Source organism: Girardinichthys multiradiatus, chromosome 23 (assembly GCF_021462225.1).
Source record: "Girardinichthys multiradiatus isolate DD_20200921_A chromosome 23, DD_fGirMul_XY1, whole genome shotgun sequence".
NCBI lineage: Eukaryota > Metazoa > Chordata > Actinopteri > Cyprinodontiformes > Goodeidae > Girardinichthys > Girardinichthys multiradiatus.
This window is the reverse complement of record NC_061815.1, coordinates 16903189-16921266: the sequence shown is the minus strand read 5'-3', so window position 1 is coordinate 16921266 and position 18078 is coordinate 16903189. Positions and strand designations below refer to the sequence as shown.

Here is an 18078-nt window from a genome sequence, read left to right as displayed (position 1 = left end):
ACCACGACTGTTTTAGAATGAACTTTATGTATACATTATATCTTCTAATATAAACTTTCTGACATCCGCTTGGCCTCTTTCTTGTATATTCCCTGTATATTTAACATTTACATACAGTATATGATTGTTCACTCACTAAAAACATACAGATAGATGTCTTGCTAGCTGAAAAAAGCAGCCTACCAGAAAACTCACCTGCTTCTCTGATTTGTCTTAGAATCACACTCCATAATTAGAGACCATTTTCTTACCAGTTTAAACCTTTGCAATTCCTAATCCGATGTAGCCATTACTGGCTCATTTTTTACCCTTGCAAGTCATTAGTCATTGTTAATTACCATATCGGAAAGCAGAGGCCAGCCAGGGGGAATTCTAATGAGAGTTTAATGCTGCAGCAGATTCCCAGTGAGTTGTGGGTGGAGAATATATAGCAGAAGATAAAGCGCTGAGCTAAGATGATCTGATGCCTGTTGCTTTCAGCGATTGAACACTGCCAAGTGACATGGGAAGTTGACTGAAAGTGTGGGCTCAATGTTTGGCCCATTGGTATACAATTGTTTATTTGAATCTGCAAATCCCAAGTCTTTCTTTCAAGTGTTGCTGGAATTTTTTCCTAACAAATAGCACTCACCATTGCTTGGAATTCCAGATAAATGCTTCAGTTTAATTTATTTCATGTCAATTCAATTCAGTTTTATTAACATAGTGCCAATTCACAACACATGTCATCTCAAGGCACTTTACAAAGTCAATTCAATCGAATCGTACAGATTTCAAGTCAGGTACATACATTCCAATTAATCTTAACTATCAAACAGTGCAGTCGGATTCAGTTTATTATTCAAATTGGTTAAAAGGTTTTCTGTCAAAAGGAAACCCAGCAGATAGCATCAGGTCAATGACTTTCACCATTTACTCCTCCTGGATGAGCATGTAGAGAAGGTGGGCAGTCGCCTGCATTGACTTTCCAGCAATCCCTCACACTGAGCATGCATGTAATGACAGTGGAGAGGAAAATTCCCTTTTAACAGCAAGAAACCTTCAGCAGAACCAGGCTTAATGTAAGCGGCCATCTACCACGACTTGAAAGAACAGAGCAGAGACAAAAAAATAACAAAGAAGCACTGATCCAGGAGTACTTTCTATGAGAAAGAAAAGTAAAACATTAATGGTAGTATGTCTGTTAGTGGCTTCATCAAGGAGAGGAAGACAGCTACGCAGATGAACCTTGAGCCTGTTTTTAAGTCTAGACTGTGAAAGAGAGCACATACAGTTAGTCACAATAAAATCTTAGCCAGTAGCTAGGAGAGACAGGGTTAAACACTGAAAGACAGGGGCCAAGGGTGTCATCTGTATAAGGAGAACATTAAGTTGTTGGCAGCAGCAGCTCAGCTGATGCCCCTCTCCAGGAAGGTGTCACAGCTAAAAACAGAGCCAGGCCAGATTAAGAGTTCAAAGAGGAACAGAATAACTGACACCTCCCAGTGTTATACTTAATGTAAAGTGACAGGATTGAGTTGAACAGAGATGTACAGTGGTTGGACAATGAAACTGAAACACCTGGTTTTAGACCACAATAATATATTAGTATGGTGTAGGGCCTCCTTTTGCGGCCAATACAGCGTCAATTCGTCTTGGGAATGACTTATACAAGTCCTGCACAGTGGTCAGAGGAATTTTAAGCCATTCTTCTTGCAGGATAGAGGCCAGGTCACTACGTGATACTGGTGGAGGAAAACGTTTCCTGACTCGCTCCTCCAAAACCCCCCAAAGTGGCTCAATAATATTTAGATCTGGTGACTGTGCCGGCCATGGGAGATGTTCAACTTTACTTTCATGTTCATCAAACCAATCTTTCACCAGTCTTGCTGTGTGTATTGGTGCATTGACATCCTGATGCACAGCACCGCCTTCAGGATACAATGTTTGAACCATTGGATGCACATGGTCCTCAAGAATGGTTCGGTAGTCCTTGGCAGTGACACGCCCATCTAGCACAAGTATTGGGCCAAGTGAATGCTATGATATGGCAGCTCAAACCATCACTGATCAACTCTCATGCTTCACTCTGGGCATGCAACAGTCTGGGTGGTACGCTTCTTTGGGGCTTCTCAACACCGTCCTTGGCAGTGACGCGCCCATTTAGTATTGGGCCAAGGGAATGTCATGATATGGCTGCCCAAACCATCACTGATTCACCCCCATGCTTCACTCTGGGCATGCAACAGTCTGGGTAGTACGCTTCTTTGGGGCTTCTCCGCACCGTAACTCTCCCGGATGTGGGGAAAACAGTAAAGGTGGACTCATCAGAGAACAATACATGTTTCACATTGTCCACAGCCCAAGATTTGCACTCCTTGCACCATTGAAACCGACGTTTGGCAATGGCATGAGTGACCAAAGGTTTGGCTATAGCAGCCCAGCCGTGTATATTGACCCTGTGGAGCTCCCGACGGACAGTTCTGGTGGAAACAGGAGAGTTAAGGTGCACATTTAATTCTGCCGTGATTTGGGCAGCCATGGTTTTACGGTTTTTGGATACAATCCGGGTTAGCACCCGAACATCCCTTTCAGACAGCTTCCTCTTGCGTCCACAGTTAATCCTGTTGGATGTGGTTCGTCCTTCTTGGTGGTATGCTGACATTACCCTGGATACCGTGGCTCTTGATACATCACAAAGACTTGCTGTCTTGGTCACAGATGCACCAGCAAGACGTGCACCAACAATTTGTCCTCTTTTGAACTCTGGTATGTCACCCATAATGTTGTGTGCATTTCAATATTTTGAGCAAAACTGTGCTCTTACCCTGGTAATTGAACCTTCACACTGTGCTTTTACTAGTGCAATGTGCAATCAATGAAGACTGGCTACCAGGCTGGTCCAATTTAGCCATGAAACCTCCCACACTAAAATGACAGGTGTTTCAGTTTCATTGTCCAACCCCTGTAAGGTTGGGGCTAAATAAGCATCTTTTATTTTATTTTCATTTATTTTTATTTATTTATTTTTGACAGCACTAGTAGAGTTAATTTTTGTTCTTTTTACAAAGTAGGCACACAGGAAATGGGGTGGAGAGATGGGGGAAGACATGAACTACAGGTCTTTGGGGTCAGGACTTGATCCAGGGATGGCTGCATTAGGGACTGAGGCCTCTGTACACACGCCACAGCTACGCCACGTACATTTTTGAGGAATACAGGAGGTTAAGTTTTTTTCTAGTTAATCCAGACTTAAAGTTGGTTGCCAGTGGTAATGGTTTTAGAATGGTTTAGATCAATTGTGCATGGTCTCTAATTAAACACAGTGGGGCTCTATTTACTAATCAGGTGGCTTCTAAAGGCACATGGTTGCTTTCCCATTTTGATTTGCATTCAATTTTAACCACTCTTATTTTCCATCCATTTTATCAGTCTATCATATGTTTAGATGTACCGCAGAAAACCCTAATAAAGTTTTTTGAAGTTTGGTGTTGTAATGTGACAAAATGAGAAAACGTACAAGTGGTATGAATATTTTAGGAAGATACTGTGGAAGTAAATTGTTAAAAAGATATTGATAGAAAAAAAAGAAGTTTTGTTTTTTCGGGTTGTTAGCTGATAAACATTAGCTTCATTAAAATAACTAGGAAGTATGTACTTCATCACATGAAAGTAAAATTTCTACATCATATTTGAAAATGCACACTAAGTACACAGTTGTATTTTTCCTCTGCTTTTGTTGAGTTAGTCCTTACACTCATCTTACTTACAATCTTGGCAATATAATAAAACAGGCAGAGTGAATAATTGATTATTCATTGCCTTAACAAGATATGAAACCGAAGAGCTGCTTGGAAGATTTTCCTTACAGCTTACTTAGTGTTTTTCATCAAGACATGCCTGCTATGCATTAATGTATGAGAAATGCAGGAGAAGCTCATAGGAAACTAGTTCAAAAGGAAACAAACTGAGACAAACAGGTCTATGTTTGCCAGGTGCTCTGTTTAGCTAGAGAGGAATGTTATGGGAGACCCAACACACACACACACACATGCTTAGCCCATTTTTCCTCAACCCAGTTGCACAGTAAATGGTGACCTCATTGTAATCTTGCACAGATAAAGTAACATTCAGGAGCACACTGTTCTACTGTAAGAAGGCGCGTACATGTTTGTCTGTGTGGGCATCCACACTGTCAGTGTTATTGCCAAGGTTTAGGCTATTGTCTTGGACCAAAACAAACCCCTGTCAGCCCCTGAGCACATAAGGAGATGGGAAGGGGGGGGTGCAGCGGAGACACCCGTTTGGATAGAGGTTAAAAAAAAAAGAAAAACAGAGTGAGAAAAAGAAAACAGGACAACTGAAGGAGAAGGATTAGACAGCTGTTTACTGCCATCTCTGGAGGCACGCAGCAGTCAAAGCTGAGAAATGTGTTTGCTTCTGGTGCTGCAATACAGTTTACTTTTCATCTCTGCCATTTCTTTTCCTGCATCTCCCTACCTCCTTCTGACTTGTAGCATTCTTTCAACACACACAAAAGGATACTGCTCATGTTCCCCCAGTCGCACGTTTGATAGGTTATCACATTTTTCCTCCTTAGTCAAAACAACCAGATGACTAACAAAAGATTAGGAAGCCGTTAACACCCTAATGTAGAGCTAATACAGGGGTTGGACAATGAAAGTGAAACACCTAGTTTTAGACCACAATAGACCACAATAATTTATTAGTATGGTGTAGGGCCTCCCACACTAAAATGACAGGTGTTTCACTTTCATTGTCCAACCCCTGTAGGTATTGTAATAGCTCGTTTAACTGTGCAGAACAATTACAGTGAGATTTTACTTTTTAAATTATAACATCTTCAAGAGAAGGTGTGCCACAAACCTAAAGTGTGTTCTGATTAAAATTACAACTAAAAATCAAATGTCTTCCTTTTAAAACTGTATACAGTGAAACTGCTGTCTTTTCTTGGTTATGTGAGGCTGGATACACCCATTAGGGGCCTTAAATAAAATATGCATCGTACTTGTACAGTATATCATTTATGTAAATAAACAAGACACAAATGGAGAATTCTCAAAACAGAGATTTAGTTATTTATTAATCTCATCATCAAACAATAGTGATAATGTCAAAGGTAAAAAGTCTAGCAAGAAAAACACTTTATGAATAGAAATTCAAAAATACAAAGAAAGAAATAGGACAAAATAATACACAAATGTTTTGTTTGCAGAAAACGTCTTTAAGGTGTCAGCAACTGAGTGTTTTTCTTGCTGCCATCTAGAAGCTGCTATGAATCAGAAAAAGGCGGACCCAAGGTTCAGCCAGACTCAGTACTGAAAGTTTAAAAGGTTTATTCAGCCACAGGAAAATGTCACACAGGTAACACACCTCACAGCTTCCAGGAATCACTGAAAAGAGGGATTAGTGACTTGTAGTCTCTCCAGATTTTGTAGGGATCAGAAAAGTCACTAACCTGCTTTTGTCTTGAGTGGAACTTGAAACCCAGAGGGGAAACCTCAGTGGGCGGCAGGCGGTGATCTCCACAGCACAGGTAAGAAGTGACTCCAGGCTGAATAATCCGAGGGCTAGGCTGGCTCAATAATCCAAGGACAGAAACAGGGTCAACAATCGGAACAAGAGGCGTCAGGTAAGGGGCAAGCAGAGGCATAAACCAGATGCAGGAAACAAGGTTGACAACCAAAATCCAAATAGTCCGACAGGGAGCAGGCAGAGGCATAAATTCAAAAAGCAAGGCAAGGTCAAGAACAATGATCAGACAGGAAGGAACGCTGGATATCTACTCGCACAATGGCTTTCAAAAATCTGGCACCGTCTGCTTGTCAGAGTCAGTATATATCAGGGAAGACACAGGTGCTTGGCATTCCACAGATTGCACTACATTGCAGCAGCCACCAGGTGAATCTAATCTGCTGATTGCAGCCAGGGAGACATGGTAGAGCAGACGTGCCAGAATCATAACAGAAGCTTCCTTTATTTGTGTTCAAGCTCCCTGAAGCTTGGTGAAAAATTTTTTTTGGGATTTTTCTTGTTTCAAGACACAATTAATTCTTGTTTAGAAGTCTGCTTTGTCCTTTTAACATTTTTTAGTGTTGGATATTATGTGCTCTATTTAATGAGATGAGCATATGAAATCAGCACTTTAAGACTTTTCACTTTTAGTAAATTTTGTTAATTTATTTTAATAATCTAAGTGTTCAACCTGATTTATTAGATATTTTACATTTGGGTGCCAAAAGTACTTGATTTGTTTTTCCTCTTAGGCAATGTCAGCATATTTACATATTAGCAGTGCTGCTTATTTTTTAAAGATTTTCAGAACACCAGGCTGTTGAATGTAACAATGGCAGCATACATTTTTCTGTTTGTTAGAGTTTTTTCTCACTGTTTATGATACCCCAAAATTAACCTCCTTGATTTACTGGTGCATAGTAAACTAGTAGCCTAAGTGAAATGGAGTTTTGACGAAAATTCAACATGGAAGACTCACCTCCACTTCCAGCTCTGTCTAATTACTCCACCACGTTCTCTGCTCCAACCAATGAGCTGCTGATCCACATTCCTCTTCAGCCAATCATCCCTCCAGGCTTTGCTTTAAAAGACCTTCATACGCAGAATCTCCTGATCTTCAGCTGAGCTTCGACCCTCCTCCACCCCATCTCCACCATCAGGCTTCAAGCTCCTTCTGACTCCCTTATCTTCTCAGGCCTCCACTCCACCAGGAACTTCTCTAATTCTAACCCTAAGATGTTTATTCAAGCTCATGTCATTATCAGCATCCATGTCTTCCACCGGGGTCCGAGCGCCAAAAGAAATCAAACATCAGATAATAATCTCCTCTAATTGCCATCTCTGTGTTTCTATCATATGTGAGTCTTTCCAGGTTGAAATAGTTGTTCAGTACATAATAACAGACACACACACAGACACACATACATCCGCCAACACGTGCACACACACACACTCATCAAACAGCCCTGCTTCATGACTTTCCAAGGCTCTGGAGGCACTCAGTGTTGCCTCTGTGCTCTTTATCTGCCATTGCTCTTTCATCATCTTGCCATCATCTCAAAACCATCTGAAATAATTATGTTTTAGCTTTTCCCTCTTTGTAACGCCGTACTTAATCTCGCCTTCATGTTCATGCTCCATTTGTTTTTTAAGGCACAAAGGTGAACAGTGAAAGGCCTCTTTGCTTCAGATTTGTGTCATTTTCGTTGCATAAGCACCGCTGCTCTCTGCCACGGTGCTTGTCTGTGTCATTTTCTTCGAGATAGATCTGACCCACATACAGAAGAACACTCAGAACAACAACTGAATCAGTAAAAGGTGTTTTATTTACAAGAAGTGAAACTGGAACATAAACGGTAGAATCGCCAACTGTATGAAAATAGGGGGAAGAGAACTGGTGAATACAAGAACTATAATGTTGCGGAATAAACGAGAACTAACTTTGATTAACAGTTGAACAGCTTACTAGGTGAGTGTAGTCAGGTTGCCAGGGGTAGAGGGAGTCGGGACCCAGGTGTGCGAAGCAGAGATCTCCAGTTGGTTTTACTTGATTTGTAGAGTGAGTTTTGGTGAGTTCAGGAGTTAATTCAATGTTCAGGTACTTGCGTTCAGGTACTCTGCCTTGGTTCAGGAGACGGAGGATAACAGGAAGCTGCTAGCTTGGTACTTAGAAACAAAATCCTAACGAAATCCACCAAACATAGGTAATCTTGATCATCCAGAAACGTCTGGAACCGAAGTCAAAGTTCAACGAAGAATGATCAGAAGGTTCAGGTTTCTGCCTGCGAAGGAACATAAACAACATCAGCTAAGAGACAAAGAACGAAGCATAGCTTAGAAGTGGCTGAGCTTGTTACCACTGAAGGCAAACACTCTGGCATCGAAGTACTGGCAGCCTCCTGCTTAAATACTCCTCCCATGCAATCATCAGATCAGTTGCACCTGTCACCCAGCACACCTGAGAAACTCCAGCACCATCTGGAAACTGAAAACAAAAGTGCAGACAAAACACAAACACACACACTGAACCCAAAACCCCGACAGCCTGTCTGTTTTTCTTGAGGTGAAGAGACTCACAAGAAGGAAAGTCAAGACTTTACCTCGTTCCAATTTTATTTATTTTTTTCAAAAGTGTAATTAGAACAGCGGTTAAGTGTTCTCCTTGGCTTATTAAACCCGAATAATTAATAAACATGCTGGTTCCATTAAACACATCGGCAACTTTCTTATAGTGAGATAAATTTGGAAGGCAGGAGGGCTGAGTGGGTCTTTGTGGGGCTGGTTATCTTTCCTCAGCAGATTGGGCTAAGCTCTCCACAAGCCTGGTGGAATGAAGAGTGTGTGAGTGGAGAGACGGTGTGAAGCAATGTAGGTCATTTGGAAGGTGTGAACATCACAAGGGTTTAAGATTGCTCTTCATGATTACCTGTTGAGCACTAATGTTATTCGTTACTCAAATGTATTTCCACATTGTATAGTACACATACAGTATCTACAGTGACTAATCTTGATCAACATCATGTATCTCTGTTTTTAGGTCTCTGTCCGGTCGCATTGTTGGTGGTGTCTGGTGGTTCTTCACCCTGATCATTATCTCCTCTTATACTGCCAACCTGGCTGCCTTCTTAACAGTAGAGAGGATGGTGTCTCCTATAGAGAGTGCCGAGGACCTGGCGAAGCAGACAGAGATCGCCTATGGAACGCTAGATGCCGGCTCCACAAAAGAGTTCTTCAGGGTGAGGAATATCAAGCATTGCCCATAGTATTCTTACCTCTTACAACAACAAACTGCAATTTATTTTATTCGTCTTTATGCGACAGACCAACGCAAAGTAGCAGTAGTCTGTAGTAGTTTTTGAACATTAATCTTCAGGTCTTGCTACTGATTCACAGTACTATCCATTTTCAAAGCACTTCTTACAGGCTTCACTGTCCTTGCCAACGAATTGCCTCCCCATAGCAATATGTATCCACAATTATGTTTCACCATAGGGATGGTGCAGTCAGGATATAAAGGGGGTTTTCTTCATTGAAAAAAATTGAAAAACACATATCCTCATCCTTCCACTTGCCATTCATCCACTACTTTATGTTGGTCTATCAAATAAGATCCTAATAAAATTCCTATGTTTGTGGTTGCAACATGACAAAATGTGAAATACTTTCAAACTGTATCATACATTTGGAAGGTACTTTAAAAGTTAAAACTGACACTGTCTCTAATCTTTTTGGCCCCTGCTCTCATGTTCAAAACTTTGCCCGTCAGAGGTCAAAGATTGCCGTGTTTGAGAAGATGTGGTCCTACATGAAGGCAGCCGACCCATCCGTGTTTGTCAAGACAACTGATGAGGGAGTGATGAGGGTCAGGAAATCCAAAGGCAAGTACGCCTACTTGCTGGAGTCCACGATGAACGAGTACATAGAGCAGAGGAAGCCATGTGACACGATGAAGGTGGGGGGAAATCTGGACTCAAAAGGTTATGGAATTGCCACACCCAAGGGCTCCCCTCTAAGGTAAAACCCTGCCATTACACGTAGCTGGATAAAAACTTACAACAGCTTTTACTGAAGTGCTTGTGCATGTATGTCATGTTTCACCTCTTCATTACTTCCTGTAGCAGACATTTTACATCTGTTAATTCATGAAACTAAACTTGTTTTGATAATGTTGCAATTCATCCATTTTTGTTATTTATGCAGTAATGAGCAAAAGTATTAAATATTAGTTTATTTCTTCATAGTTTCCTTCCAAGGAGTTAGATTTTACTGTAGTTTTATAAAGGTGTTAAAAATATATTTCCTTCCTGATACTGGAAGAAACTCAGACTCACAAAAAGAAGCATGGCTCCTTATCAAGCTCAACCAAAAAGATGAGTCAATAGTTTATCAATATGTTTGCAGAAATTAAGAATCCACTTTTTTTTTTTCCACAAATGAACTAAAGGTTTCATCAACCTTTGTTTTAAAGAATCTGCAATCAGTGCAGAAAATTCCAGTCCAAGTTTGACCAGTCCATATGTTGCAGTTTAATCTTTGGTTAATACTAAAGTTGTCCTAATCAATCCATCCATCCATCCATCCATGTTCCAATTAGTCAGCTCTGTCAACACAACAAGGTATTACAAGAACTGCTTCCTTTCTTTCTAATTAAGTGTCTAAAATTGTGACACTGGGCATCAAGGCTAAAGCACTTATCTTAAGATCCAACTTTCAAATTATTTGCCTTCAAATATTTGAGTATATGAAGTTAGGTTGGCAGTAACTGAAAAGGGCTTTAACTCATTTTGACAAACATTTTAATATTCTGAGTTATTGTGCTATAAAATCTCCTTTTTATCTCTACTCAAACTCTTTGGATGCAAAATATAAAAAATGAGAGTTGGTTGAAAACCTTTGCAAAAGGATTGTCCATCTTTTTGACATGGCATGTTTGTGATCAAATGTAATTTTTCATTCTTACGCATTGCATTGTTCATAATCATTCAATTTTGTCTTGATTTGTTTTTCTGTAGTTTGCATCCATTACATAAACACATCCTAAGCATTAGCTCATGCAGTTTTTATCATCTTTGTCTGTAAATGCTTGTAATAAAGTTAACCTATTTAAGCACACCTCTGAAAACAAGCAGAAGGGCAAAGTAGGGCAAGGGGATGTTGATTCCTGTTTGAGCCTCCCGTTGATTACCTCCAAGGCTTTTTACTAGTATTTGTGGTGCTTGCTTTATGAAGCTAAAATCAACTAAAGCATTACAAATACACGTAACATAACTGAAACCATTGAAGGTGAAGGAAACCACATCCCACAAGGCTACTTTCCCACTTAAGCTCAAACTCACACCTTGAATGTTACAGAATAACAATTTTTCCCATTCAATGTGACATATTATGTAAAGAATGATGATTATTTCTGTGTTTACTCCTACCATTGACGAGCAGCAGCTGTCATTTCACATCACATTAACACTCTAACCAACTTCCCATTTATATTGCTTCTGCAACCACAGAGAGAGTGCAAATGCTTGGTGGCATCTGAAGCTTTTAATCTGTCTCTAATAGGCCTCATTCATTTTAATGAAGGGAGCCATACTGGAAGATTTTATTCAATCATTGCTGGGGATTCATTTGGACCTTGGTTGAAAGCCAGAGGTCATACAGACAGGAAATGGTTCTTGAGCTTTGCTCTGATGTTCTTTTTTAAAAACATATGCAAATCAGATTTTATACATCAACTAAGCGTTGCATTAGTTAAAGATATAAATGGTGTGTGGTGAAATTAAGCTGTTCCAGATCCACATCTGGCACTCAGTAGCTGAGGGTGTACCGGCATATCTGCCTCTCTGTGGTAATTCTTAAATGAGATGTTTGTTGTTGTCAGGCTTTTATCATTGTCATTCACAAATGTCTCACACAGACATTCTGTAACAGCTAATATATTTACATCACTAATAAGTAGAAATGAAGTGTGTCCATCTTGATTTAAATTCTGAGCTTTCATGTGTGATCATGCATAACTGAATGACCAAGTGCTGCTAAAATTTTTATTCAATTATACCTGCAATGTACTATTAACAAATGTATGTGGTTAGACTCCCGAGTGGGTGTGGATACCAATTAGATGCCAGATGTTTCCATTCTTATCTGTGATCAGAAACAGGCAAGCAACATTCTTTTTTAAATTTATCCACAGTTGAATTTGAAATTCAGTTCATGAGATTCCTACTAACTGTGCTGCAGTGCGGGTTTGATTGAAAGGGTTGAATTTTACAGGAGTATCTTCAAAGAATCCTTTCTGATCAATTATTTTAATGTATATTTTACATGTGCAACATCCACCCATTCTCATGACAGTTTATCCCACCCCTCTAATGTAATGTAGCCTTTCTAACATCTACTGATCTTAAGGCAACAGACCTTAACAAATGACCCACTGAGTCATCCATATTAACACTCTTTGACTTCTTTCTTTTTGTCTGAGTTCGCTGGGCTGAGAAAGAAATCAGAGGTTTTACCAGCCCTGAGGAAAAAAGAGAAATGTGTTCCCTACAGCTGTGTTGTGAACTCCAGGCCAGAGAATAAAGACTTCTCTGTTTCCTCTGATGAGAAAGGCGGAATATTAAACCAAACCTTGCTGCAGAGAGAAAAAGACTTCAGGTCGATTCTGCTTTTCTCTGTATGGGCAATGGAGGGAGTCTTGTCCACAGCCAAACAGCTATAGGAAATACACTAAAGGACTTTATCCAGAGAACATAAGAGTGAGCTATAAGGAGATGCCTTTAATTATTAAATCTGCAGATGGAAGTATAATTTATTTTCAGCTTGTTAATAGTTTAAACTGGGGAGGAAACCTGCAAACTAAATCAAAGCCTCTGACTAAATGTGCTCTTGCTGATAGTTATGCATTAATTATCATAGGTCAGATAGTTGAATATGAATAGGAGTGTAAGGGTGCACCCAGCTCACAAAAACCTACAATACACAATAGAGTCCAATATTTTTGAGAAAACTAACAATATAAATTTTTTCACAAATAGAGTAAAGGTTTCACAGATCACAAATTCACAAGTTTTTATTAATCTGTAATTAGCATAGAATGTCAAAATCTGAGTTTGCTTTGTCCATGTATCACAGTTTTTGCAATAGTAATTCTAATGTGGCCATGATGACAAAAATAGTATTTTAGTTTTTTCACAAATAAAATAAAGGTTTCCGGAATCTTAAACTTTGTGGTAAATAATCTTTGTTCAATGTTCAATGAATAATCCAGTTTAGGTCTGGTCAGTTAATGTTATATTTTAAGTTAAGATGATAAAAAAAAAAAACGTGAAATAGCCCTTTAGTTTAGTGGCAATAGAAAACTTTTAAATTGATACCAGCTTTAGCATCATACGTGACTGAAGGTTAACTAGTGGCAATGTCCCCATAGTGTACTTTTCTAGAAAAATAGCACTTGTGGGGTCTGTATGGGAAGAAACTTGTGCCATCAGAAACTGAATTTGAATTGCTCAGACTGAATCTGTATTTGTGTAATTTGAAATGAAATGCATTGGTATGAAAATGAATTTCACTAAACTGAAACTGAATATAATGGTTTAAAACGGAATTTGTTTGCTTTGAAAATTGCTTTGCTTTGTATTGAAAATTCAGTTTGATTACTTTCACTTTCAGGTCTGAAATTCAATTTCAGTTCCAAAATTCAGTTTTTAGTGTAACACATCCGGGTTCTTGAAGCCACAGATTAATCAAACTCAGATTTACTGATTCACGGATGTCATTCATATTGCTGTGTCCAAATTCAGGACTGCATTCTTTTGAAGGATGCATTTGTAGGCCGATAACGTCCTGGATGAGGCGACGAATGCTGTCCTATCTCCAAGGTACCAACAAATGTGTCCTTCTTATCCCCAGATTTGAAGGACGGATCCAGTGTGTCCTCCGTGTCCCACCCTATCCCATGATTCATTGCGGGTCAAAGTAGATTGTTCAAACGAAAGTAGCAAAGGCTGGAGGACAGAAAAAAGCTGTGAATAAAATTGGATATATTGCGCAATCTGTGAAACTACAGAACTTTTACAATGTTTTTAGACGAGAATGTAGTTGTGTAAACCTAAAATATCTGATCAGTTTATTCAAGATATCGCTTAATTACACAAATGCGCCGATGTGTTCGTTCGCGGCCCCAGCAGCCGGCTCGCCTCGCCAGCTGTCAGCTGACCGGGTGGTTGAGGTGCGCTAAACCCCGAGAGAACAGCTGATTCCCGGCACATTGCTTTCAAAATCCCGCTAGGTTTCCCCAATGGGTGGAAGTTAAACACATGTAATTCAGTCAGATTAAATCTAATATTAATGTTTGGTTTACAAATAAACTCATTTAAACATAGTTCCTATAGTTAATATGTTAGTGTTTAAGTTGTTTAAAGCTTTACAAATGAATTAAACAAATGGTATTTGTCATCTATGTATTTTATCTAGTGTTAGATTTTTATATCTATGAACACAAAAAATATTTTCAACATTTTAAATGGCCGAATAATGAACAAGATCATAAAACAATGACATTTTAAAACAAAACAGCATTATAACCCATCAGCAAAATGTAAGAGGGTAAATAAAAACCGTGTAGTTATTTACAGTAGAGACAACGTTATTAACCTTCAGGCTCCATTTGTTCGACTTCACAGCTCTGTGCTTCACGCTAACACGGTTGCTAGGCAACAGAAGTTATGCTGAGGTAAGGGCAAGAGAAACGCAGACCGACGTTACACCGGCGGCACACTATGCTAATCTGGCATGTTTAGCTAATAGCTACAGGTAGCATTAGTGTTACTGTTTGACCATCATTTGACCTAGTGATTGACATCCACCAAGCTCAATAATGCTGCACTGCTCCAGCTCAACATGCCATAAAGGAAGTTTAAGCTGATGTGAAACGTAAATTGATGAATCTGTGTTTGATTAATCTGTGGCTATCCTCAAGGATCCAGATGTGTGCCACAAAAAACTGAATTTTGGAACTGAAATTGAATTACAGACCTGAAAGTGAAAGTAGTCAAACTGAATTTTTAATTCAACGAAATACATTTTAAAAGCATAATGAATTCAGTTTCAAACCATTAAATTCAGTTTCAGTTTAGTAAAATTCGTTTTCAAACCAATGCATTTAATTTCAAATTACACAAATACAAATTCAGTTAGACCAATTCAAATTCAGTTTCTGATGGCACAAGTTTCTTCCCATAGGTCTGTGTACTCGCAAAATACAACACTGGTTTTTATTAGTCAATTTTAAGAAATAGAAGGCATCAATTACTACCTCTCCTATTTCAAAATAAGAGTCTGAAAACCTCCAGCTGGCTGGCGTATTGAAGTCAAAAGCAATTTTATACACTGCTCAAAAAAATAAAGGGAACACTCAAATAACACATCATAGATCTGAATGAATGAAATATTCTAATTGAATACTTTGTTTTGTACAAAGTTGAATGTGCTGACAAAAAAGTCACACAAAAATCATCAATGGAAATCAAATTTATTAACCAATGGAGGCCTGGTTTTGGAGTCACACACAAAATTAAAGTGGAAAAACACACTACAGCTGATCCAACTTTGATGTAATGGCCTTAAAACAAGTCAAAATGAGGCTCAGTATTGTGTGTGGCCTCCACTTGCCTGTATGACCTCCCTACAACGCCTGGGCATGCTCCTGATGAGATGGAGGATGGTCTCCTGAGGGATCTCCTCCCAGACCTGGACTAAAGCATCCATCAACTCCTGGACAGTCTGATGCAACGTGACGTTGGTGGATGGAGCGAGACATGATGTCCCAGATGTGCTCAATCGGATTCAGGTCTGGGGAACGGGCGGGCTAGTCCATAGCTTCAATGTCTCCATCTTGCAGGAACTGCTGACACACTCCAGCCACATGAGATCTAGCATTGTCCTGAATTAGGAGGAACCCAGGGCCAACTGCACCAGCATATGGTCTCACAAGGGGTCTGAGGATCTCATCTCGGTACCTAATGGCAGTAAGGCTACCTCTGGCGAGCACATGGAGGGCCGTGTGGCCCTCCAAAGAAATGCCACCCCACTCCATTACTGACCCACTGCCAAACTGGTCATGCTGAAGGATGTTGCAGGCAGCAGATCGCTCTCCACGGTGTCTCCAGACTCTGTCACGTCTGTCACATGTGCTCAGTGTGAACCTGCTTTCATCTGTGAAGAGCACAGGGCACCAGTGGCGAATTTGCCAATCCTGGTGTTCTCTGGCAAATGCCAAGCGTCCTGCATGGTGTTGGGCTGTGAGCACAACCCCCATTTGTGGACGTCGGGCCCTCATACCATCCTCATGGAGTTGGTTTCTAACCGTTTGTGCAGACACATGCATATTTGTGGCCTGTTGGAGGTCATTTTGCAGGGTTCTCGCAGTGCTCCTCCTGTTCCTCCTTGCACAAAGGAGGAGGTAGTGGTCCTGCTGCTGGGTGGTTGCCCTCCTACGACCTCCTCTACGTCTCCTGGTGTACTTGCCTGTCTCCTGGTAGTGCCTCCAGGCTCTGGACACTACACTGACAGACACAGCAAACCTTCTTGCCACAGCTTGCATTGATGTGCCATCCTGGATGAGCTGCCCTACCTGAGCCACTTGTGTGGGTTGTAGAGTCCGTCTCATGCTACCACGAGTGTGAAAGCACCACTAACATTTAAAAGTGACCAAAACATCAGCAAGAAAGTATAGGTACTGAGAAGTGGTCTGTGGTCCCCACCTACAGAACCACTCCTTTATTGAGTGTTTCTTGCTAATCGCCAAATATTTCCCCTGTTGTCTATTCCATTTGCACAACAGCATGTGAAATTGATTGTCAATCAGTGTTGCTTCCTAAGTGGACAGTTTGATTTCACAGAAGTTTGATTTACTTGGAGTTTTATTGTGTTGTTTAAGTGTTCCCTTTATTTTTTTCAGCAATGTATAATCCCTTCTGTTGTCGATGGACATAATTTCTTGGCAATAAACTTGAAAACAGAACTAACCAAAAAGCCTGACAATCATTTGATGTGTAACACTTTCTTCCTTTCTGCTCTCGGTGGAGGAGGACGCTTTTGTCTGTCTCCTGCACCCTCCCATATCTGCCCTGCTTCAGCTCTGTGTCTTTCTTTTTGGAGCCTCTTTTTGCATATCGTCCAAAATTCTGAGTTATGGATTTGGTCTCCTTGTCTCTCAATGCAATTGATAAACTTTTCTCGACGAGAAGACAGGGCGAAGGGGAACCCTCTTGTCCAGACGGGAGATTTTTCTCCGGATACACAATGGACTTCTGGCAGATGTGGAGGATTGTTTGTCTGTCGATATTGTCAGTCGAGGATGTCGAAGATGTGTACACAATTGGATGTTTGATAACAGGATTTCTGCTTTTTGGAGTAGGCGGTTACCTGCCATATCGAGAAATTCAAAAAATGTCGGCAGCTGCTTTGGTCATTGTAAGGCTGCCTGGCATGTATAATGGGATCTGCAGAGCGATCAACACTCAGACTGAGATGTTACGTGAGCTGAATCGCATACTGAATGTGATCCTTACGCAGGATCGCAGGCATTTTGGGGTTCCTGGACTCAGGGGTGAAATGGGATAAATCTTGGAGAAAGTTGTTCACTCGGATCTGGCAGAAAGGACCTGGAATTTGGCTGTTTGGATTTGCCTTTGAGAAGCACCAGCGAGACTCTGAAGGCTGACGGAAAATTAAGAGTCAGCCTAACCCAAATAATTGTTGTTTTTCTGAATCTGGCTCCCCTGCACGGCCTTGATGGCTGGCTATCTTCAACTTCACCTGGAAGTTATGTAAACATGATGCTCTGCCCCCTCCCTTCCCTGAGGACATCTGTGGACCTGCTCAGAACTTTGTGGCTGGTTGATGAACATTTGTATCGTATCATCAAGGACAATGGCAATTGTGATAGTGCTTCACGAACTTACTTTGTACACACACACATGCTCAAGATAAACATATGCACCCCTTCACACCGCCTTCATCAGATCCCCCTGCATATTGTTGTTTCGTATATATGTTGCTTCTTTGTGCTGAGGGTTTTTTGCAATCTCAAACTGTATCCTGCTAAGGATAAAGTGTGAAAAATGACTTTTTTCCCTCTTCTTACCTAAAGTGGTCTCTTTTCTCATCTACCTAAATGTGGGATTTCATTACTTTTCATAGATTTTCAGATTTCTCAGAAGGATTATCAACGAAAGCCAAATATTAGTATTTGAAAATTTTGACTAAAACTCTTTTAACACCAATGACCAGAGAATTTTAGATTTCTTAAAAGAATTGTATTACAACTATTTCATACCATTGACAGCCAAATATTATTAGTATTTAAAAGGTTTGAACTAAAATGTTTTATACCAGTGACCCAGCTTATTTGAATGATGGGACCACAGCTGCCTCATACCAGCAACCTCAAGGATTAATATTATCATTTTTCTTCTAGCATATAAATAAACTTGACTTGACTAACATTCTTTTATCGATCACACTCATTTTCAGTTCTTGCCTTCTTTGGTTCCACTATGCCAGCTT

At 40.2% G+C, this 18078-nt stretch overlaps 1 protein-coding gene across 5 annotated transcripts in view; it reads left to right on the top strand.

Annotated features, from left to right (window-relative positions):
* Nucleotides 1-18078, top strand: part of gria1a (glutamate receptor, ionotropic, AMPA 1a) — a 140674-nt gene that overhangs the window by 103100 nt on the left and 19496 nt on the right. For all 5 annotated transcript variants that reach the window (XM_047353031.1, XM_047353028.1, XM_047353027.1 and 2 more), the window contains exons 12-13: nt 8552-8750; nt 9281-9528. In XM_047353031.1, coding sequence (XP_047208987.1) covers nt 8552-8750; nt 9281-9528 — 447 coding nt within the window. The remainder of the gene's footprint in view (nt 1-8551; nt 8751-9280; nt 9529-18078) is intronic.